Source organism: Talpa occidentalis, unplaced genomic scaffold (assembly GCF_014898055.3).
Source record: "Talpa occidentalis isolate TD23 unplaced genomic scaffold, MPIMG_talOcc4v2.1, whole genome shotgun sequence".
NCBI lineage: Eukaryota > Metazoa > Chordata > Mammalia > Eulipotyphla > Talpidae > Talpa > Talpa occidentalis.
The window spans coordinates 27,827,645-27,851,174 of record NW_026555331.1 but is presented as its reverse complement, the minus strand read 5'-3'; the positions used below and the strand labels follow the sequence as shown (position 1 = coordinate 27,851,174).

General features: G+C 34.8%; 1 protein-coding gene across 4 annotated transcripts in view; it reads right to left on the bottom strand.

Annotated features, from left to right (window-relative positions):
- LRP12 (LDL receptor related protein 12) overlaps positions 1 to 23,530 on the bottom strand; it is a 67,350-nt gene that overhangs the window by 3,586 nt on the left and 40,234 nt on the right. For 2 of the 4 annotated variants that reach the window (XM_054692038.1, XM_054692037.1), the window contains exons 3-8: positions 21,787 to 21,922; positions 17,074 to 17,276; positions 14,483 to 15,587; positions 12,829 to 12,961; positions 7,908 to 8,652; positions 2,680 to 2,809 (exon numbers count right to left, since the gene is read on the bottom strand). In XM_054692038.1, the coding sequence (XP_054548013.1) occupies positions 2,718 to 2,809; positions 7,908 to 8,652; positions 12,829 to 12,961; positions 14,483 to 15,587; positions 17,074 to 17,276; positions 21,787 to 21,922 (2,414 nt within the window). In that variant the 3' untranslated portion in view covers positions 2,680 to 2,717. Of the gene's footprint in view, positions 1 to 2,679; positions 2,810 to 6,351; positions 8,653 to 12,828; positions 12,962 to 14,482; positions 15,588 to 17,073; positions 17,277 to 21,786; positions 21,923 to 23,530 lie in introns of those variants that run through there. The other 2 variants (XM_037502894.2, XM_037502904.2) reach the window with 1 other exon arrangement.

Sequence of the window (23,530 nt, the reverse complement as noted above, 5' to 3'; positions counted from 1 at the left end):
TTATTATTTAGTATTTTTGCTATTCCTACTGGCTCAGCATGTTACTAAGTCCATTGTATGTAGCCATGTCTCCTGTTGTGAGGTTGTATGGAAGTTTTTCATTTTGGTCTTTTTACAACAAAATAAAGAGGTCTGTGCCAAGATAACACTTTTCCTTTATTTAGTGAATCTAGTTTTCATTGAGACACAGTCAAAATCTTTTTTCCTAATTTTTCTTTGAGTTAATCATTTTAGTAACCCTGAAAGGTTATCCCATTTTCCAGATGAGGTAAAAAGGCTGAGTGAAATCAGATGACTTATTTAGTTATAAAACTTTTAAGTAGCAGAGTCAGGATTTAAACTGTGAGTCCTAAGTCCACACTTTTCCAGCTTACTATTGTTCTGTTCAGAACAGCAGTCTCATAAGTGATCCACCAGTTCCTGCAGAGTCTGCTTGACCTCTTCCCCTTCACTGGCCACCAACTACTTCTCCTTAGTCCAATTCCCATATCACTTTGTGCAGGATAATAACTTTCTTTGGGTTTAAGCCTCCCACACATGGGAAAATCCACTCTAGTTGACATCTCAGTATCTTTACTTGAAATCTCTCTAAAGAAATTCTTTTCAAAAGGTCCTTCATTATCAATAAGCTATGTGTCCCCTAGGTTAACATAGGATGACTTAGTCCTATAACTGGTTCCAAGTTTTACTAATCCTTGAAACCCTTTGTTTAAAGTCCAAGGTATGAACAGAGCAGCTGTTGGAAGAGCCGGGTGAAGAGACTATTGATAGTCTGACCATCAACTCTATCTGCTTTTATGTAAAAGCACTTACACTGCTCTTAACCTTCACTGTCCTGCTTTACATACATTCTCATTTAACCATCCAAACCACTGTTATTTTCCCAATTTAGAATCAGTTGATGAGTAGGAATGCATTTAGTCTGTGACGCCTGCTATAGTTGCTTCATTTGACCAGAAATTGAAATAGCTAGGCCATGGCTGATGCATTTGTAAAGCTATCAGGCTTTCTCTCTTTTCCCCAAACCCCCCAAGTGAGGCTTCTCTCCTGGGTATTGAGTATGCAGCCAGCAGTTTGCTACTGGGAGGGAACAAAGTGATGTGAAAATCACTTAGTTCTCAGGGTCCTATAAAGACACCCCCTCCAGGCTCAGCTACTAAGGTCGTTGCCTCAGATCCAGGTTCTGCAGGATCCTCCATCTCCTTGGTTTTGAAAAACCCTTCATCACAAGTGGGCTGCTAGTTCTTCCTTTTCTTGCCCCCATTTTGACTTTTTATTCAGGGTTACAATTCATTTCCATGGCCCCAAGGGAAGTGGCTACACTCAGGAGCACTTGGGGTGAGTATACTTTCACGATGTTTCCATTTCTCTTCAGAAATCACAACTTTTAGAACTTGTCACATACAATATCCCATTTATTAAATCCAAGCTTCAGAGGTGTTCCAACATTCAGTCAGCTGACAATGATAGCAAATAATAGCACTACCATAAACCAGACACTGTTCCAAGAGCTTTGTTTATTAATTTATTTAAACCTCTAATAGCCCTTTTATCCATTTACAGATGAGAACTGAACTACAGGGTGATTGACTTGCTGAAGGTCACACCCTACTAAAGAGTAGGACAGGATTAAAACTCAATCAAGCTGGCTCCAGATTTGTACCCATTAGTTGCCTCTAATACATTATGAAAATTTTGTTATACTTAAGTATGTTGGAATGGAAGTTATTTTAAATGTAGTTGAAAAATAGCTGCTAATGCTAACATTTACCAATTGCTTGTTTTTCACTGATCCTTTGATTCTTGACAAATATGCTAAAGCAAATACCTTTATATTTGTAATAAAGATAAGATATGCATAATATATGTGACATGACAGAGAAGCCAACTTAATTTGAAATCTTTTAGCAAATGTATTATTGAAACTAATGGTTTTTCTGCTTAAAATACTAATACTGGCAACTTAATGTTTCTCAGGTATCAGGTACTTTGCTGCAGTAGATTAGATACGTCACATTCTCTACCATGTCTACTATTGAGAACGGAGTTATTTCTTTCTATTCAATTTGGGCAAAAGGGTACTTCTGAGACTGTAATAAGAAGGCTTAGAGCATCTGTGGAGTCCTGGAATGCTCATTCTTAAAGGGCTCCGTATTGCAAGGAAACACAGCAGTTCCCTGGAGTGGGCCACTTGGCAAGGATGAACGGCTCCTGGCTGGTGCCCTGAGCTCCCAGACAGTAGCCAGTATGGACCTGCCAACCACAGAGGTATACTTTTTGGGAGTATGTAGTCTAGCCCCCAAGCATGCCAAGAATAAGATGTGCCAAAGTCACTGAGCTCTGCCCAAATAATTTGTGAGCAAACTAACTGACTGGTTGCTTAAGCATAAAGTTTTGGAGAGGTTACAGAGCAATAGACTCCAAAACATGTGCTGAACCACTTACAGATGTCATCTTTCTCATTCCTCACAATCCTATGAAGTAGCTATTATTATTATAATTTTTAGATGAGGAAGCTAAAGCCCCTCAGGAAGTGAGTTTGTGTAATCTGACTTCCAGGCTCCAACCTGATGGGCATTTCTCCTGATTGATGTTATTTGACTTTGTGATCCATCTTATTCACAAAATAGTTTGAGTTAGATAAGACTAAGTTCAATTCTTAGTTCTGCCCTTACTCACCGTATGCTCCTAGGTACATAGAAGGTGTAGTTTGTAGTTCATAGGACTGGGAAGATGCCGAAGATATATGTAACGGGCTTGGCAGGTAGCAGACACTCAACAATGGTAAATATTTGCTGAAAATTCTTTCCTATGATGAAAAAGCATTTTGTGGTAAGACTCTCAGAAATGGTCCTTGATAATATGAACATGGAATACATACATTGAGGGTCAATGATGAATCGAAATGTCAAAACAATGGCCTGATTCTTAGAAGGAAAAAATCCTGTGACAACACGAAATGGTAATCTAAGTGTGGCTTATGTTACATGATAGGTAGCTACACATTTGTCTGAAGTTGAGAACATTCTGGATTCATCAACTATATTACTTCCTCATTTTAAAGATTCCTTTCACCTCTAAAATTCTGTGAATTTTACTTTGCCTCATTCTACCACTTTGAATGATGAATACATGGAAAAATAAGCAACTTTTGACCCATGCCAATATCCACATGCAGTTTGTATGATAATCTTAGGGTTCAGATACTTTGAGACCTGATCTTTCTATTGCCTGCTCCTATCATTTTAATAGTTCCACTTGAGTAAAACAGGTCTTATCAAGTTGCTGTCATTCTCTTCCCTTGAAATTCAGGAGAAAGGCTATATGAGAATAACCGAGTAGCCCAGAGGGCAGTAGCAGCATCGCTGGGTTTGTAGTAGGTACAAATAACACCTAGTGAGTTGAGTGTGCTCTTTTCCTTTAAAACCTATCTTACTTTATTTCCACTTTAACAGTGGATGATGGTGGTAAGCAGTAGTAGCAAGCCTCACTGGCTTGTGGAAAGATTCCCTTTCATCAACTGTGCTTAAGTTCTCAGACCTGGAATATACCTGAACTAAGGCTCAAGGTCTGCTGGTCTCCTTAACACAGCCCCTTTTGTTTCTATTCTCTTGTATACTGATACTGGACAGACTGATGAAACAAGACAGACTAGTGTAGAGAGGATTAAAATGACATGACATCTGAGTAATATTTATTAAAATTGTGTTTCGTAAACAGATCTTTCTTAAAGTGCTCCTCGAACATTTAAAAAATTGAGAAAAGACCATATAATTCCCTAAAGTAGGTAGAGTACACTTATTATTTGACTTTGATGCCATAAAAATGAAAATAAAAATAGCAGGAAACAAAACTACTACCCACACAAACAATACCATGAGGTGGAGAAAAACTACAAAGAAAAAAAAGGAAAATAACTTTTTCAAATATAAGATGAAATCAAAACTGAAACTTTAGAACACATAAAAAATGGTAACAATACTAATATAACTGATTTATCTTAAGGAAAACTCAGAATTAACTCCACACCTTGAATCCTATGTTAGTAATTAATAAAAAATAAAAATGGAGTGCTAAATGAAAGAGTTAGGAAAAAACAAACTATGGAAAGTAAAAAGTAGGAAATTTATTGAAGTGGGAAACAATTGGAAAACAGAAAAATCATAGAATAGAAACATTCAAGGCATATCACTTTAGAGGAACCAAAACCAAAACCCCACAATAAAAATTAGGTTAACTGTTAGCTATCTCAGTAGGAGCAAGCATTATACATAATACATGGAAAAGAATCATAAGCACATAAAAAGATGTTACTTCCCTTAATTCTACACAAATAAATTTGAAAACTTGGATGAAATGGATGGTTTATGATCTGAGAGAGTATATAAAAACACATTATCCTGCACAATACAAAGTTGGAAAAGAGCCACTTGACAAATATCCATTAGTGCCAGGTAACTTCACAGAAATTTCAGGGAACAGAAAATTCTATTGCCATTTAAATGTTCCAGAGGATAGGAATAGGACAAGAGTTTTCAAATTCACCAGAATAAAATTAACAAAACATTTGAAAGATAGCACACACACAAAAACACTCTAGACTAACCTAACTCAATAGATGTAAATATCCTAAATAAAATATGAAGCAATCTAGTAATATATTAAAATAATACTACACACGGTCAAACAGTTAATTTTAGGAATGTAAGGATGGCTTACAGTTTTGAAATATATTAGTAAAATTCATCATATTAAAAGATCAAAAAAATCTTATGATCACTTCCATAAATGTGAGAAGATGCGATAAAATTCAAGACATTCTTGATTAATTTTTTAAAAATTAGGGTAAATGGCTACTTTTTAACATGAGTAAATGTATCTCAACCCTGTTAATTATAGTTAATATATTTAACATTATCTTAGAAGCATTAGGTAATATAATTAAGATGCAGAGGTACGCAAATTGAAATACATGACTATACAACTGGAAAACAAGAGAGAATTAACTGAGATCTGTCTACAAACTATAAGAAAATGGAAATTTGGGGTCTCCCCTGGTGGCTCAGTGGTTGAGCGCTGGGTTGTGAGGCTGCCTGCAGCCTCTGCAGTGCCAGTTCAATCCCCGGCCACCGGGGAGGGTCCCACAAAAAAAAGAAAAAAGAAAATGGAAATTTGCAGCTAGGTAAAAATTAACAAATCATTACCCTTCACATACACTAATATCAGATAATTATAAACAGAAGTTCTCTAATGATAACAAAAAGGACTAAATTCTTATGAATAAACTCCTAAAAATGTGAAAGGTTTCTATAAATAGAAACAATAAATGACTTGAACAAATGGAAACCATATTTAGCTATGGCACCATAATTTAGATAGAAGCTTTAACATGATAAAGATGTCAAGCATCCTAATTTAATTCATGAGTAAAACTGTTCAAAAAAGGTAGTGGATTTGCTTTGTAGAACTTAACAAATTGATTCTAAAGTTCAAGTGGAAAAATATGCAAGAATATTCGAAACATTTAAAAATGACAGTTGTTAAAACAATATAGAACTGTTGGAACAAGAAAAAAGGCAGATAATTGAACAGAACAGAATAGTCTAGAAAGCATTCAAATAATATGGAAATTTACTATAAAAGGGTTAATTTCAATAGTAAGTAAAGTAGAATTATTTAATAAACACTTTGGGATAACTAGGAAGTTATGGGGATAGGTGAGGAAGAATAACCTTATATACACAATAAATTTAAATATCAAATAGTAGCAATACCCAATTTTAATATTCAAATTCTTAACATTTCCCCTTGAAAAAATGTGCAGGAAAAACATGCACAGTATGTTATAATTTGTGTTACTATATATGACATTTATACATATGTGGATAGATTTATGTTTTTGTACAGTACCTCTGGACAGGTAATACAAGAATCTGGTATTGATATCTCTTTGAAAGAAAACTAAAAGATAGACATTGAGAATAGGAAATTTTTTACTATACAAGGATAGTGTACTATTAGTAGGATCTAAACAAGATTAATGTGGTAACCCAAATTCTACCAGTAGACTAGGGCCCTGAAATGTATGTGAAAATAATATAAAAAGAAAACTGATTTGAGTTACTGTATCTTATAAGATAATATCAATTGGCAGACAGTTTTCTCAAAGGTTAAATGACCTTTGGATTCTTAGGGGTTTTTCTACCCATGAGTACTACTAGTATAGCTTCTATTTTACTGGAAAGCAGTTAAGGAGAATACTCCCTCATCAGTTTTTCTAGACATAGTGCATACTGTATGGCCTAAATATGTATGTGCACCAAAATGAAACAAAAATAAAGAACAACTTGATTTAAAAATTACCTCAAGGCAATAAAAAAAAAGTCATTTTAATTTTTGATACATATTAAAACATTTCAGTCAGTTCTTTCTGACAGCATAACAGGACAAATACACAAGACCTCAAACATGCTTTAAAATGACATTCAGCAAAGTATTTAAAATTTAATAAATAGCAATAATCACAAATACATTTTTCATACTCAATCATTAAGCTACTAAAACAGACAGCTAAGGAATAAATAAACAGGAATTGACAATAAAAAAATATGCAGTTTTGCAATTCACTCTACTTAAAAGGAGGGGGTGGATCTGAATAATTTCTTAGTTTGTTTTTTTTCAACAGATAGCATGACCGCCCCCCCATGAATAAAACATATTGAAAAAAAATCACTTCCTTACAATAATGCAGTCTTTAAATACAACAAATAAATATGAAACCAGCAAAGCAATTTCAAGTTGTAATAAAAATGTCCTCCTCACCGCCCCCCCCAAAAGCTATGGAAATATAGTCATCGTGATAGCAAATAATAGTATTTAAAGTGATAGTGCTTGCGCACTAAACTCATCTGAGACCTTGAAATGATTTTAGTGCAAATCCCTAGGGTCCAATACAAGCATAACCCTTTATCAGGGAAAGACATTACCAGTTGGAACTTATCTTGTACAATTTTTGTACATATTTTATAAAGTTCAAGATTTAATGCATAGTAGAATATCGTCATCCATTTAATTCTGTCCTTAAATAGAGATGAAAAAAGAAATGACTTGGGATTTTACCATTTGGTTTGTACCATATTAGAGTAATAAAGTCAACATTAGAAAATCTATAAAAGTTTTGTTTTTGCCATTAATTTACCTAACTCTAAATTTCTTATCACTGCTTGTTAAACATAAGAGAAAAATTTTTTCCCCTTTGACGAGCTTGTATTATGGTGAAATCCAATAGAATTCAGACAAATGTTATGCAAATAAAAACAAAGATGAGTATAAGGGGTTTTTTTTGTACATTAACCACCTTAACATCTAATATATTCAGTTACAAGATGTATTGGCAAAAGCATAAAGGGTTCAATGAAAATAGTATTTCGTACAAACTTTTTAACTAAGATAGGTAAACTGAGTCATACGACAGTCAAATGAGTTTCAGCAGCCATATTTCTACTGTGAATGACAGTACCAGAATAAAAAAAAAGAGAAACAAATGGAAGAACACTATTAAACAATATGAATACACAATGCATTTTTAACTGCCAAAATAGTAAACTCTAAAGTTCATAGAGTTAACAAATTGTTTAATATAACCATGCAGGCTAATGTAGAATAATAAGAAATCACCCTGCATCTTTTTTCTTTTTAAATTAAAACTAGTTTAATTGTAAAGTTACAAAACAATGAATGGATATTGCTCCAACTTGTTTACCATCTCTCTTTAGTGATCTGTACCTAACAAAGTAATAAAGCCTCATCATCACTAGTTTCATTTTTCAGTGTTGCTTCTAAGCAAGTGTCTGGTATCTGGGCAGTGTGGACAATACCACAGCGCTCACAGGGGCCATCACGATTACCTGGCCTTCCTCCAGGGTTTGTTGTACTATATGGTTGTCTAAACCCTTGTCCTTGATCTGAGGCAAGATCAAGAAGAGGTCTAGAGCAGTCATTCACATCAAAGTCTGAAGCTACATCAGAAATTGGAATTAGCATTTCAACATCATCGTCTTCTTCTCTTCCACTTACTCCGTTATCAAGTTGTCTCAAAGGGCTCTGGTTCTGGCTTACGGAGCTTGATCGTCCTAAAGTAAAACGTACCCAACGGAGCCCCTGAGTCATACGACTTAGTGCACTTGAGAGCTGGTGACGTGCTGGACTCACACTTGGGGGTTCCACACTTGTCACATCCCTTCCATGATCTCTGTGACCACCTCGGTTACTCTGAGTTGAGGAACTTCCACTTGCTCCCACTGTTGCTTCTACTGCTGTTGTGGGAGGAACTTTTTGGGGCAAAGGAGCTGCAACCCCACCAGATGCTCCTGCTGTATCTCTTCTCTCATTTTCTGTGTCTGTGTCATCAGACTCCACGGAAAACAAACTTCTGTGAGTATGATTTCTTTCAGGTTCTCTGCTGGCACTCTGACTAGGGACAACCTCATCTCCATCTGCTGAGACCAAAGCCAATGACCCCGAATGACGTGATCTTGCAAAATTAAAAATACGATTCCAAATGTTGCTGGATCTGCCTGCCATAGGTAGTCTGATTGAAGTAAATCCAAGCTGGGATCGCACAGCTAGTCTCAAGTTTTCCAAAACAGAAGCCTACAAAACAAATCAATATATAAAAGAAAAGATTTTAAGATAGCTTACAACAAGATATTAAGATGGAAAACACCCTTCTAATAAGAATGTGTTGTGGCTGAAAATTCTACTACTCATTGTTAGGGTGTATGGAGGATGAATTCAATTCTATTACCTATACAGGTTCACCTCACTATACAGAATGGAATCTCTAATTTGAACCATTATTTTCTGTGTCTTAAGATTTTCTTGACATTTCACTTTATATATGCAACTTCAAAGTTACATTTATTTAAAGTGATATTTAACTAACTTAACAGTCAGTTGTAACAGCTATTTATTTCAAAACTCCACACAGCAATCCAATCCTAAAAGTGTAAAAGCTGGAAAATGAAAGTATTTGATACTTTTTTAGTCAGAAAGGCAGCAAAATCACTATCATGTTTGACTAAATGATCTAAAGGGGTGTGAAAACTAAGCCCTTTATCGGTGTTTTTTTTTTTTTTTTTTTAAACACAGGAACAATTTAAGAATTTGATTTACGAGGTTGAAAATTTACAGACTATATGAAAATTGTATTTCACAGTTGGTTATCAAAAATTTGTTGAATGAATGGATTCTGAAGATTTATTTATTTACATTGTCATAACAAGGGATTGATATATTTGTAATATAACATAGGCTAACAAAAAGTTAAAGACATTATTTATAATGCTATGCAATGGTAACTGAGACACATGGAATCCTCAATTTTTTAAGACTAACTTATTTCTACAATTTTGTAATAAGAATAAATTATATCATTATTCTTTGAAAACTGGTGATTTTTAATTAGCATATGACAGGTAATTATATTGCCCAACTGAAAGAAAAATCTACTTATTCCTCTAGACGAATGAGTTTTGGATTATTAAAAAACCAACCAACCAAAACAACCTAAAGCACTTGTATAAAATAGTCTTTAAGCTCCATCTAGTGGTTACAAAAAGGAGCATTCAAACTTAGAACAAACAGCTCTCTCATCAATCTGGCATTTGTTATTTAGAATACAGTATTTCCAGAAAACAATGGTTATAGATATACTCCCTTTCAAAAGATCTCTTGATTAAAATGAATGGCTCTTGCCTTTCCCCTCACAGAAAAAAGGGGACAGGAACAAGGAAAGAATGAGAGCACTATGCTCTCCGTCATTTTGTGACTGGTATTGAATTTGTGATTTTTACGGAGGTCTTTCCAACATAATCCCAATAATTCATAGAAAACTAAAGTTACAATCATAGGAATATATCAGTCTACAGATTGTCATAAGAAATTTGGGTATCAGCACACACAGATGTGCTATACAAATGAGTAAGATTTTTCACCAATTAAAAGTACCTAACTGTAAATTAGAAAAAGTGGTTTACATCCCTAATGAACTTCTTCATAGATCTCTTCCTAACTTTTAATATTCAAGTTCTAAGGCTTTGTATGAACACAGTATCATAACATCTAGCAAAGAATGAAAGGCTCTTCAGATATCCTTACTTTTTACTCAGCTAGCACCCATTAAGATCAACAATGCTTTCAGTGCTTACCTAACACTTTCATGCTTCCTTTAACATGACAGCATTATCATGTCTGTTTCATTAAAAGACTACCAATTTAACAGTGATTCTTCAAGGAAATCTCATTAATATTTTAGTAATAATTTTATGTATCTATTCAATTTATGGAGCAGAAGAAAGTTCCTTAGCATTTCTATTCTAATGAGATATAACTTAAAAGGTCATTTTTCTTTTTAAAAATTGCTGTGGGAATTTGATAATTTGTTACCTAAAGTTTTATTTTTTTATTTTTATTTTTTTTAAAGATTTATTTATTTATACAAGATCCGGGGTACAGACCAGATGCGCGGGAGGGTGACAAGATTCACCAGAGACAGAGCGGGGATCAGAACAGGCAGACTGACGAAACGCACTGCTGAGGGGAGCAGCGGGAGAGACAGGAGAGGTCTGCCACACCATGTGGAACCCTCGCCGGCCCGCCGGGGAACGAACCGGCAGGCTGGGAATGAACCGGCACTGCAGAGGCTGGGACAGCTTCACAGGGCGGTGTTCAACCACCTGTGCCACCAGGGGAGGCCCTACCCAAAGTTTTAAACTTGAGTTTAATCTCACTAACAGAGTGAGTCTAGTTTACCATTCAAAATCATATTTTATTTTAAAACTATTGAAACAGAATTCGCTCATGTGGAAATTAAAAGCCTAGAGAATGGTATAGTACTTAGTAAAGATTTAAACCTTACCCAAGGTGAGGTCTAACTTTTGCCCTCTGTTTCTGGGATGTGAGCTCAGTGTTTACAATACCACTGCCTGGAACCTTGTGGGTTTTAGGATGAAGGCTCCCATGTACAACAACAATGTGAGGTAGGGTGGGGGCTTTGGGTCAGCAGTTTCAGTTCATCTCTGGAGGAGACTAGAGACTGTGATCAGCCATATATATGCAAGACAATTAATCCTGCCCATTTGACTGAGTTGTCCCCTACCACCAAAAAAACTCTGGACAGCGAGTTGGGGTGAGCTTCCCTGGTTGGCATTATTTCCGTTAAACTGCCATATATCTGTACAGAGATCACATTGTCCTGACTTCACAAGGAGAGGACAACTGGAAGGTCCTTGTTTTCTATCCTCCTGAGCCCTGTCCTAGATGTCTCTTCTTTTGGCTGATTTTAATTTGATTTCTTTCCCTGTAATAAACCATAGATGTGAATATATTAACTTTCAATGGGTTCTGAGTTCCCCCTTTTTTTTTTCAAAGATTTATTTATTTATTTACACAAGCACTGGTACAGTCAGAAGTGCGGGAGGGTGAGAGAATTCACCAGAGCCAGAGTGGGGAACAGAACAGGTAGAATAAAGAAATACACTGCTGAGGGGAGCAGCGGGTGCAGCAGGAGAGTTCTGTGCACCATGTGGGACCCTTGCTGGGGGTGGGGTGGGGGGGCGGCTGGGGATCGAACCCGAGCTGCAGAGGCAGGCAGTTTCGCAGCCCAGTGCTCAACCACTGCGCCACCAGGGGAGGCCCGGGTTCTGAGTTCTTAATGAATGATCAAACCTGAGGATGGTCTTGGGTATCCCTGAACTTGCAACTGGTGTTAGATGTGAGTACTGTCTTGTGCCAACTGTGCTCCCTGTAACTTTACACATGGGGGAACTCTCGGAAGTCAGCCTTAGGGTTTAGGGATGGTAGGTGGAAAACAGTGGAGTGGGGAGGGAGGAGGTGGATAGGATTAACCATATATTCTGAATTCCTATCTAAAAAAGAAATCTTCCCCAGGACAGGGACTATAATATAAAGGCTAAATTTAGGTTTTTCCTTCTTTGCACCAGTGAAACTTCTGAATCATTTATTTAGAAACTTACAGGCAGAGAAATGTTTTAAAACTATACACTCTCACCAACAAGCTCCTAAAAAATTCAAATAAGGTGACAGATTGTAATCAGAAATCTCATTTACAAGTGGTCTTCCCTTCTGAACAATAAATCACTGGGCAAGCAATGATTATCAATTTTTCTTAATTCTAATCTCAGGAAAAAATATTATAAATGTTTCTGGATGAATTCATATTTTAAATGTATAAACCCTCATGCCCTTATGAACCCTGGCACAATTTTAAGCATTGGAAAAGGAATTTTAAAAAATCACTAACAGTAGTTAAAAAAATTCAGACACATTAATAGAGAACTACAATTTGAAAAAAATGGCGTGGATTCTGAGACACTGTAAAACTGGGCTATACGGAAGTTTTCCCTCAAATCAGGTGGGAATGTTCATTTCAATTACTTTACTGATAACTGGTTAACCTAGCAAGCCATAAGTGACATATTATTACCATATTACTTTTAATAGTCATTCTTAAATCTTCTAAATGTTCAACTAGAAAATAACTTGCCAAATTTTACTTTTGAATTTTAAAGCAATAAGTTATCCTAAACAATAAAATGCTTAAGAATCAAATAACCATGCTAGAATGAAAAATATACTTTTGTATTTTGTAGCATTTGATAAAATCAAACAATTACAATTTTAAGTCCTTCATATATTGACTTGATCGCAAAAATTCTGACAAAGTCAAGGATTTCTGCTTTACCATACATACAAATATAAATTTCATTTTAAGAGATACTGAAAAAGAAATAATAAATTACAATATACCTGATTAGGTGAACAAACAGGAAAATCTTCAACTGGTGGAATCAGACCCTGAGCAATCAACTGTCCATAAGAAGGAGGAGCTTCTCTTCTTAACAATTCTGCTTCTACTCTTGACAATTGTGTTTCAAATGATCTTTGAGAGAAAACAGGCAATAAAAAGGATTAAAAATAAAAAGGCAAGTGAAATAATCTCAAATTATCAGTAATTAAAACAATCTGAATCTTAACACATTTAATCAGTTTTAAAGCTCAGTCAGTTAACCTTCAATGAACACATACACTTCTTCAACACCGAGAATACAAAGATGAAGCAGTCTGACCTCGTGAACTTCACCCTAGGTGTCTGGATCACTAAGTTTTAATAAATTAAAAATCTCTGCAACAGGTAAAGATCTTTAAACCCCTAAGAACATGGGAGCTGGAGATTTTAGGTCAAAGAATTTGAAAGTTGGACTTTATTCATGAAGTCCAACATGCCAACTTTTCAGATAAGGAAAACAGTGAGATGAGTCACCATGCTTTCTGGAATAGCTTGATCTTTTCATTGTGCTCTAATGTAGCAACGTAGTCAAAAAGTTACTGTACTTGTTTAAGTTATACTTATGCAATATAGTTAATATGATAATGTACATCTATATGCATCTATATCTTAGCTGTCTGGTATGTCAAGTTCTTTGTTCAATGTATTACTTGTAACTTAACTGGGATTGAGGGTCACTGTTTCTATAGCAGTCTTTTTAGGGAACTTCTCTGCCATCAGCTTCTCCCAGGTACAATCTAGCCTGAGCCACACAGAAGAAAACTCTCCCTGAAGGCCACTCTTTAGCGTTTAACTATTTTTCATTTAATTGAGAACTCTGACATGTGCCTCATACTGAGCTACAAAACCTGACACTAACCCTGTGTTCCTGTCTATTTCCTATTAGTTCTTCATATCTCAGGCTGCTGCAGAAAAGTTAAAAACTATGTGTTTAGTCTCTGAGGAACACTGGGCACACCACTTCTGTGTGTTTTACAAGGCTGTTTTTTAAAAACTACAATACTTTCTCCCTACATACATTCTACTCATGGATTTCAAATGACACTTATTTAATTAAAGCCTTTCCATATCCCTCCTTATCAGATTAGGTATCTTTTGATTTTTATACCACTTTGTTTAATAGCTCTCACTGCAATTACATTTTCATCATTTTATTTGACCTACCAATTCCCACCTCCTAACTGTAAACTACCTCTGAGATTACACTTTATTCATTTTTCTATTCATGCGTTCTTTGAACATAATGCTTTGAACACAGTAGGCTCTTAAACATCTGGAATTATTGAATCAATATTTAAAAGCAGAGGTTAAAAAGCTATAACTGAGAGTTGAAGCTTGCAAAATTCCTAAAATCTTTACTCTGAAAGCAGGAACTGATAAATAAAATTCTTGCTTTGTAACTCCAAGCGTTTATTTTTTAGTGTGTTTAGCCTCAAGTCTTATGCTTTTCACGCTAATTTTATAAGTCACAAACATTTCCCTATTTCAAAACTAATATAATATATAACAAAAATGCATTGCTAATCACACTGATGTGCCTGTTGCAAATATCTGGGCCATGTTTTATTGTACACAGCACAATCACAATCACTATAGTTTTATCTTGATACTGACCTTCGTTCAAACATCCTTAGAGAATAAAGCTTACAGGTACATCCCAATGCAATGACTAGTAACAGGCCACAGATAAGGCTCCCTATGACAGCTGCAGTAATGACTCTGGTAGGTACAATTACTGGGCAATTTTCCTCATCGCTGCCATCACCGCAGTCATCTTGAGAATCACACACCCAGCTTTCAAATACACAGCGATTGTTTTTACAATGAAAATTTCCTGGCTGGCAAAAAAAGCAGTTTTTTTCATCTGAGCCATTTGGGCAATGATTTTGGTAGTTGCAGCGATCAGAACGAGGATAACAGACACCATTTCGGGAACATGGGAATTCTTCCTTTTGGCACATGGTACAATTGATTTCATCCCTTCCATTCGGACAGTGCCAATAGCCATCACAACGCTGCTGTTCAGTATAACACCCCCAGTTACCTCCACAGGGTATTTCCCATGGCAAACAGAAGCCATCTACTTGGTAAGTAGCATTAAATCCTCTGGCAGCATTCACTTTATCAGCACAAAAATGCACCCTTATCTGCCCAGAAGAAGAAACAACTGTAAGAGGTGCATGAGAATCAAAAGCAGTTAACACACGCAAAAGCTTATGTGGATTCTCCTCTAATCCATCATATATTTTGACATAATCCCCGTAACCAGTGCCATCAAGTTTAAAGTCAGTGAAGCGTAAAATGACTTTACGATGGTCACCAGTGTCTATTAACCAGGTGCAATTGCTTCCAGGAGGATAAAAGTCTGGATAGTTGGGAGAATTAAAAGTACCATAAAAATATTTTAACCACTGGCCACAAGTTGGCACATCACAGTCTATCTCATCTCCTAGGTCCAGGCAGTCAATGTTCCCATCACATTTTAAAGATTCGGGCAGGCAAGTGTAGACTTTGGTAAACCGCGACAGACACTGGAACTGGTTGTAAGCACAAGGTTGAAAAGAAGCAGATGTTGGAGGATTAGCTTCTTTGACACAGATCTCTTCATCGGAACTGTCTCCACATTCATCCATGTTATTACATTTCCAGGCTTCTGGTATACACTTTCCATTACCACAACGGAACTGATCACAAGCACAGTTTGGTTCCTCAGATTTCCCTGGGAAGTCATAGGGGAAGCAAAGATGGAGAGAGGAGACAGAGGAAAAAAAAAGACATACTCTTTCAAAGGCACATATATAACAGCAAGTGATAATAAGAAGTCCAAGTGATGGGGCTTTTAAAAAAAAAAAACAACTTTATGTTAAATAATAGGTTAGGTTCTAATAGCAAATTAATATTGGTTCACTAATTACTGAACAACTCAATTTATTAAATGCTTATTACTTGCTCCATGAAAATCTTTGTATCTTGATCTAAACGGAAGGAACCAGTTGTTTCTGCAGATAACTACTTTACTGCAAAACACTTAGTAAGAGGACTTAAGATACGTGAGCCAGAATGATATACAGCCTAAGAATTTTAAATAACTAGGCATTAAATTTTAAATAGGCATTTTAAAATGACAGACATTTTGAAATGTCTTTTCAAATCAATTCTTTTTATTTTCTTTTATAGTTCTTGCTTATATATGTATAATACTTCGCTACGTGTACCCGAGCGCTATTTTGTAAGCCCATTATTTAGACTCAAAATTTTGCTAAGATTAATTTTAAGCTATTATAATGTTTTGTGTAAGTACAACACATTAATTTATTTTTATAACTTCTATTATATTCATATAGTTGCAAAATATTGCAGGAATCTGGACTAAAGGTATAGATGTATTTATCAAAATAATAGGGATAGGAGAGAGAAAAATTTATATTCCTATAAAATTTTAATTATCTTAGTGCACTTACCTAAAATACTTAATATAACATACATATATTACGTAGTATATATAATAACAAGGTAGGGAAAGAAAACCAACATTAGATCCCTACAGTCTCAAAAGTGACAAAATTGGGTGAATGATTACTCTCTATTAACAACTTATTTACTGATAAACAGGTGACAGAAAATGTGCTTTAGAAGCTAAATATTAAAAACTATGTTTTCAAGAAAAAAAGAAAAAGTAACATATGTTTGCTAAAGGAAATGTGTAGTATCAGACTACATAAAATGCCTTTAGTAAAAAATATACATAACTAATGCTCTGAGATAATCACATTTGCAGGATTTACTCTTTTTAGATAAAATTAAAGAATAGCAAAAGATGACTTCTGAAACTACAACTATGAAGGTGACATTGGCTATGCCTTTTCTTTGAAGATGTAAACACAGTGTTAATCATACCAGCAAAAAAATATTTTGAGTAACTTTCAAGATATTGGCAAGCACTTCTGGGAGAAAAAGTTACTTTTACATAAATGCATTTAAAATATTTAAAAAGACATTGATTTTAGTTTATAAAACTGATTATTTTATTAGGATTATTCAAAGCAGCTTGAGATTCAGCTCTAAGCACACGAATCCTTAGCTTCTTATTCCTCAATCACAGCTGTCCTGAGGACTTAGTCACAATTAAATGGACATTATTTAGAAGACTAATGCACTTAATAACAGAAAATTCTGTTCCATATTTTTCTTATATAAAAACATACCTGAAAAATATGCCAGTCTGAAGCCCTTTCTAGAGATACTTTCATCGGAATGGAATCTGATCCAGACGTGATCTTGTGAAGAAATATATGGCGGTGGAATTGTGGAACCACAGGCTCTGTAACTTTCAATATTCTTGTATGTTTCTATTGTCAACCAGTCTAAACTGCATCTTCTGGACCCCTGAATATCAAAATCCTGAAAACTAGAATGAGAAATCAGAAGAAGCTATTAAAAAAATCTTGGGGAAAAAAAATTCTTGTTACTACAATGTACCTGAGGATTTTACCATAAGCCTCCATATGTTCATTTATTCTTCTGGGTTTTCCAGGCATATGATCATATCATCAGCAAATGATAACACTGCTTCCTTGTTCTTAATATTTCTACTTTCCCCCCAGATTCCAGTTAATACTTCGTAACAGTTCTATTAAATTCTGATTAAAGGTATGTTTATAAACTTCCACTGTAACTGTGGATCAATCAAACTTGCATGGTAATCCCCCACATTTGGCCTTGTATGTATTTTAGGTTCTGTTATTAGGTACACAAAATTTACCACAATTATATCTTCCCTGTGGAATATTCCATTTGTTACTAATATTTTGTTTTAATCTCAATTATATATGATGTTAATTATCCCACACTAGTTTTCTTTTGATCAGTATTTCCACCCAAAGATTATCTTTTCCTAATTCACCTTTTTCTATCCACAGATTTTGCCTTTGTCTTGTTTAAGGTATGTTCCAATAAGACTTTTAGAGGAGGGTTACACCATTCAACTAATCAATAAACCTAATGTGTCTTTTAAAGGTAAGATGAGTCTATTATTTAATAGTCTTTATTTGGCAGAGAGTTCTCATTTTCCTCCCTTCCTATTTTCTTTTGTATTAATTGCTTTGTTAAAGTTTCTTTCCTGCTATTAGAAGTTTTATATTGCTAGTTCTGTTTTGCCAGTAGTTATCTTTAGATGCTGTAATTCAAATACTAAAATACACTTTGTCTTGATAAAGTACAGCTAAGAATATTCAGTGTTTTTTATCTCAAATTCAGAAATATTCACAACTTTAATCTCTAACTGAAACTTAGTATTTTCATTTGTGCGTACAAACAATAAACCATGATAGCATTTCAAGTACCCCTTATTCTGTCACCAATAGAAATCACAGATAATCTCATATTACATTTCATTTTTAATAGATATTTAGATTATCCATACTCAAAACCACTTTGAAATTTTAGAAGTTGTAAGAATCGTCAATTGCTTGTTAATGTGTTAGTAAGTTCATATTACTGAATTACAAATTTTAAAAAAAAGCACCTGATGGCTATTTTTCAATATAATTGGATCCCTTTGAAAGCTATATATTTTACTTTATGAATTTAAAAACAGTATTTTGGGAAAGGATCTATAGGCTTCACCAAACTACCAAAGTGTTCATGGCATAAAAAAGGTTTTTTTTTTTTTAAAGATTTATTTATACAAGCACTGGGTACAGTCAGAAGCGCGGGAGGGTGAGAGAATTCACCAGACCCAGAGCAGGGAGCAGAACAGGCAGACTGATAAAACACACTGCTGAAGGGAGCAGCGGGCGGCAGGAGAGGTCTGCGCGCCATGTGGGACCCTCGCTGGTGGCCGGGGATCGAACTGGCACTGCAGAGGCTGCGGGCAGCCTAGCAGCCCAGCGCTCAATCGCTGCGCCACTGGGGTGGCCCAAAAAAGGTTTCTGAAGAAAAAACTCCTGTTATAATAAAGTTTATAATGTCTGGGTTAAATTTGTGTTCCAAATTGGTTTTGCTGGCTGTTTTTGTTAGCATTAATTTTTTTTTCATGTATTCTGGAAATCTGGGTTTTTGTGCACTTTTTTTGGTCTCTCTCTTCTTTTAAATTCCTGTCTCCCTCTGTATTCCTCAACTGCTTGTGTTTTAGAGTTTCCTTCATCTGTCTCTCCATTCCAAAAATAGTCTTAATAAGCAGATTCAAAGTATTACAGATACCATGAAGTCAGCAGGTGGCTTTGTTAAATTCCTATTTGTTAGGGTATGTCTTCCCAGCTCTCCAAGCTCTGCCCATTAGTTCAGGCAGTGGTTAGTGGAATTATTTTTTGGTCTCCTTTCTTAAGCAAAATATCCTAATCCTGTGTCCTTGGTTTCAAGTAGAGAACTAGAATTCAATCTTATCTCTTCATAGATGAGGTGACCTTTATTAAATTTGGTAGGTTTAAAGGGAAAGGAATGAAGCAAAAATGCCTTTATGTCACTATCTTTGAACTAGTTTTATAAAAATAGCCGTAAGAAAGACAAATAAACTATAACTTTAGTTTCCCTCTTTAATCTAGATTATAATTTTCTTTTAAATTTAGGAATAAATATTGATATGTTACCAAATACTTTTGTACCAAAGTGCTTTCAATCATCTCTTTATTCTAGATAATCATATACTTTTTCTTTGACTTGTTAATACATTAAATTGATTGAAATTTCCTAATACTGATTCATATATATGTCTAAATAGCTACACTTGATTGTGGTACTTTGAATAATTTACTCGAGATTTTTTTACAATATTCACAAGTGAAACAACTACAGTATATGTATTTTCTTAAAGTTTGATATTATGATAATGACTTCAGTAAGAACTAAGATCATTATTAGAATCACTTTCTACTTTCATTACCTTAGACAGATTCAAATCCATTAACTCCTATAACTTAGGAAATTTTCCTTTGGATGTAGGACTAAATTCTAATTTTGTTCTACATGCCAGTATTCTTGGTTTTCAGTGTATTTTATTTTGTGAAATCTCAAGGACCCAGCACATGATCACATCAGATGGCATAATGCCATGTAACTTCTGTGCTGGCAAGATTTTGCAAGTTTTTATATAATTCAATGGGTAGGCTGCAAATTTAATTTGGGGTTGGATTTTTGGGTTAAAAGAGAAAAATTCCCCAAATTCTAGATTTGTGCTGAAAAAAAAAAAAAAATCCATGGAAAAAAAATGCTATTTTGGAAACTGATTTATTATTACTCAAATATTATAAGTAACAGAAAACAGGCATATTGTTCAGATTCCAACATCAGTGCTGTTGGAGAACATAACCTTACTGGCGAATCCCACCAATCTATCTGGCAAATCACACTTCTCTCAGAGGAGTGGGACAGCTTCTAACCAAGCTGAGCTCCAGTGTTCCAGAAGAGGTGGCTCTGGGCAGAAGGGACCAAAGGAAAATAGACCACATGACCCCTATTTTATGGTGTCCACAGGAAAAAGGGGCTAGATAAGTTGTGTTTCTCAAGAGAGACTAGTTCTCTCATTAACTAATGGATATAAAAAAAGAGGCTGGAAAGGCTCAAAGTATGCTAAATTTACAACTTGATTTTTAAAAAATATTAAATGAAGGAATTTGAATTTATGGCCCACCAATCTACCTGTTCTGCTCCCCACTCTGTCTCTGGTGAATCCTCTCAACAACTCCCACCCACTCCACGCTTCTGGCCTACACCCCAGTTCTTCTACACAAAAATAAATAAAATTAAAAAAATGATTTTTTTTAATCTTTTTTTTAAATTAATAAATTTTATTTTTATATTCCTCATACATTTGCAATCCCCCCATTCTGACCCCAATCCCTCCCCTCCCGCCCCCCCACCCCCCAAAAAGTCTCTGGTTCATAGTTTTTGTTGATTTTGATTTTCACTTTCTTATAGTTATTCATTTTCCTGGTCCCTTATTTAAGTATTCTAGATTCCTGCTATGAGTGAGACCATCCGGTATTTTTCTTTTTCTTTTTGGCTTATTTCACTGAGCATGATCCCTTCCAGCGCCATCCATGTTGCTGCAAATTGCATGTGTTTATCTTTTTTGAATGCTGAGTAATATTCCATGGTATATATGTACCACATCTTCTTGATCCAGTCATCTATTTTTGGGCATTTGGGTTGTTTCCAAAGCTTAGCTATTGTAAACAGTGCTGCTATAAACATAGGGGTGCAGGTGTTCTTTGGAATTGATGTTTCTGTGTCCTTTGGGTAAATACCTAGGAGTGGAATTGCTGGATCCTGTGGAAGCTCTATGTTTAGTAGGTCCAGAAATCTCCACACAGCTCTTAAACCTTCTTATTTATGTCATATTTATTATTAAAATCCTAAAACTTAAGGTTATTTCTCCTAGGAATATCTTTCACTTTGTATTTTTCAGAAATATTCTTTTGTTTCAGAGATACAGATTTTTCTAGACATATTTATTTATTCATTATCAGTTCATCTGAGGTTTCATACTTAGATATACATATATACAGACATGCCCTCCAATCATTAAGGTAAGGGACTCTAATGAGAATAAAATCATGAGCTAAATCTCCAAGTGATTTAGTGAATTTTGTTTATTTGACTCATGGTCAAAGATTTCACTCAATCTTAAAAGGCTATTTTGTAAGTGTGTACTTTTGTTAAAAAAGTGGCCTATAAAGATGTGAATAGCTCAGAGCAAATCTGTTACCACCATTAGACAAACTTCAAAGAACAAGATTTAATAGCAGGAGGAGGATGGGACTTTATTCCTACCCTGAACATGGCACTGACAACCATAATTCATTTATTTTATGAAAATCACCTTTTTTGCATTACTGCAAGTTGAATGATAATGTTTGGAAGCTAAATTTATATTTTGTAATAAAATATTATATAATAATACAGAAAGGCATCAGAATTACCTTATAGTAATGATTTCCCCTGGATTTGCCCTTATGAACCAGCTACAGTTGATTTTGGCAGGATATTCAGAAGGCCAGCCTGGGCTCGTGATTATACCACTTGGTGCTTGAATTTGTTCTGGAGTCTCTCCACAAGCTGGAATATAGCCAAATTAGTAATCTTAACTAGTTATTATACTTTAAAACAGGGCATTAAGTAAATCAGAATTTATTAAAAAACACCCAACACTTCATACATTAAATAATATACAATAAAATATGGTACTGTCAACCATAAAATGTTTATTATTCTAATGATGTACTTTATTTTTCTCCATTTCAAAGTATAATAAAGCAGTAATATACTGATGGAATTCTTATTTTTAAAATTATGTTTATTCAGGTAACACTGATTAGAACATTGTGTATGTTTCAGGTGTACAGGTTCACACATGTATGTTATCACATCACGCCCACTTCCAACAATCCTCCATCACAGTCCACTGGTGCTCCTCCCTTTTTTGTTTCCACCCCCCAACACCTCTTTTGGTAGCCGCAGCTCTGCAGTTTTATTTCAAGGGTTTGTTTTTGTTTTTGTTATGTTTTTGATATTCCACATGAGTGAAATCATCTGGTATGTGTCTTTCTTTTTCAGATTTGATGCAATTCTTACTCATAAAGAGATATACAAATAAAGAGGCAAAATCATTATTGTGCCTCCTCCCAGAATGTTGACAATTGTTCATTTTCACTAAGATATTAATCTATATTAAAAAGAATACAATTTTGAATTTAATTATATATAACTTAATACTGTATTGGCATGAAAGTACTGAAATAGTTGTTAGCTGATTTAACAGCAGTGGTAAACATCTGAGTCCTAGGTGGAAAAGTACATGACAATGCAGATAATTAACCTTTCAATAAATATATTAACTTAAATAAAAGGATAGGGGACAACTAAAAAGAATTTTACCAGTTTTTGTTTTAGGAATTTCTTCTCCAATACCTGAAAAACCTATAGGTGGTGCTCTTATACCAAAAACTCAAGAAACCATCAATGTTCTGGCATGGATGCTCAAAAACACTGTTGCAAATAACTCATTTTCATACAAATGACCAAGGGAAGAAACATTACCCATAAATAAGAACGGTTATTTTAAGATTCAGTATTTTACATTTCAAATTCAGTAAGTATTTTAAAAACTATAGCATCATGTTTCTCCCTTAATTGGTTGTGAATCCATATTCTGATTTAATTTTGCATATTTGCAACATGACTTGAATTTGGCATTTTGTTTCAGATCTAGCCAAAAACTTTTACCAACACATTTTTGCATGCACAATACACTAGACATGCAGATAATTATATTCAGGCACAACCGTAACATTCCTTTCTATAGCAAAGAAAGAATAAGTTGAAATGCTAAAAAGTATGATTAACATTACAAATATATTCTCTACCTTTTGGGTTAAGTGTTATATAAATCTGCAATCAGAAGACCTGCCATTTACTGGTTCTGCATAGTATAAACTACTAAGCTTTTTGGGTCTTGGTTTCCTCATGTGTTAAATAAAATAAGGAGTCGCTACTTGAATATTTCTAAAGTCTACTTCAGCCCCAAATGATGCCACCCCCATCACAATGATATATTTTCACTATATTCCTGACAGCTCATCATAATGCATTGATAAATCTTCCTTATCTTCTTCCTTTGCATTTTCTTTTTGACTCACTGAAATCAGACTTCCAATTAAGGTAAGA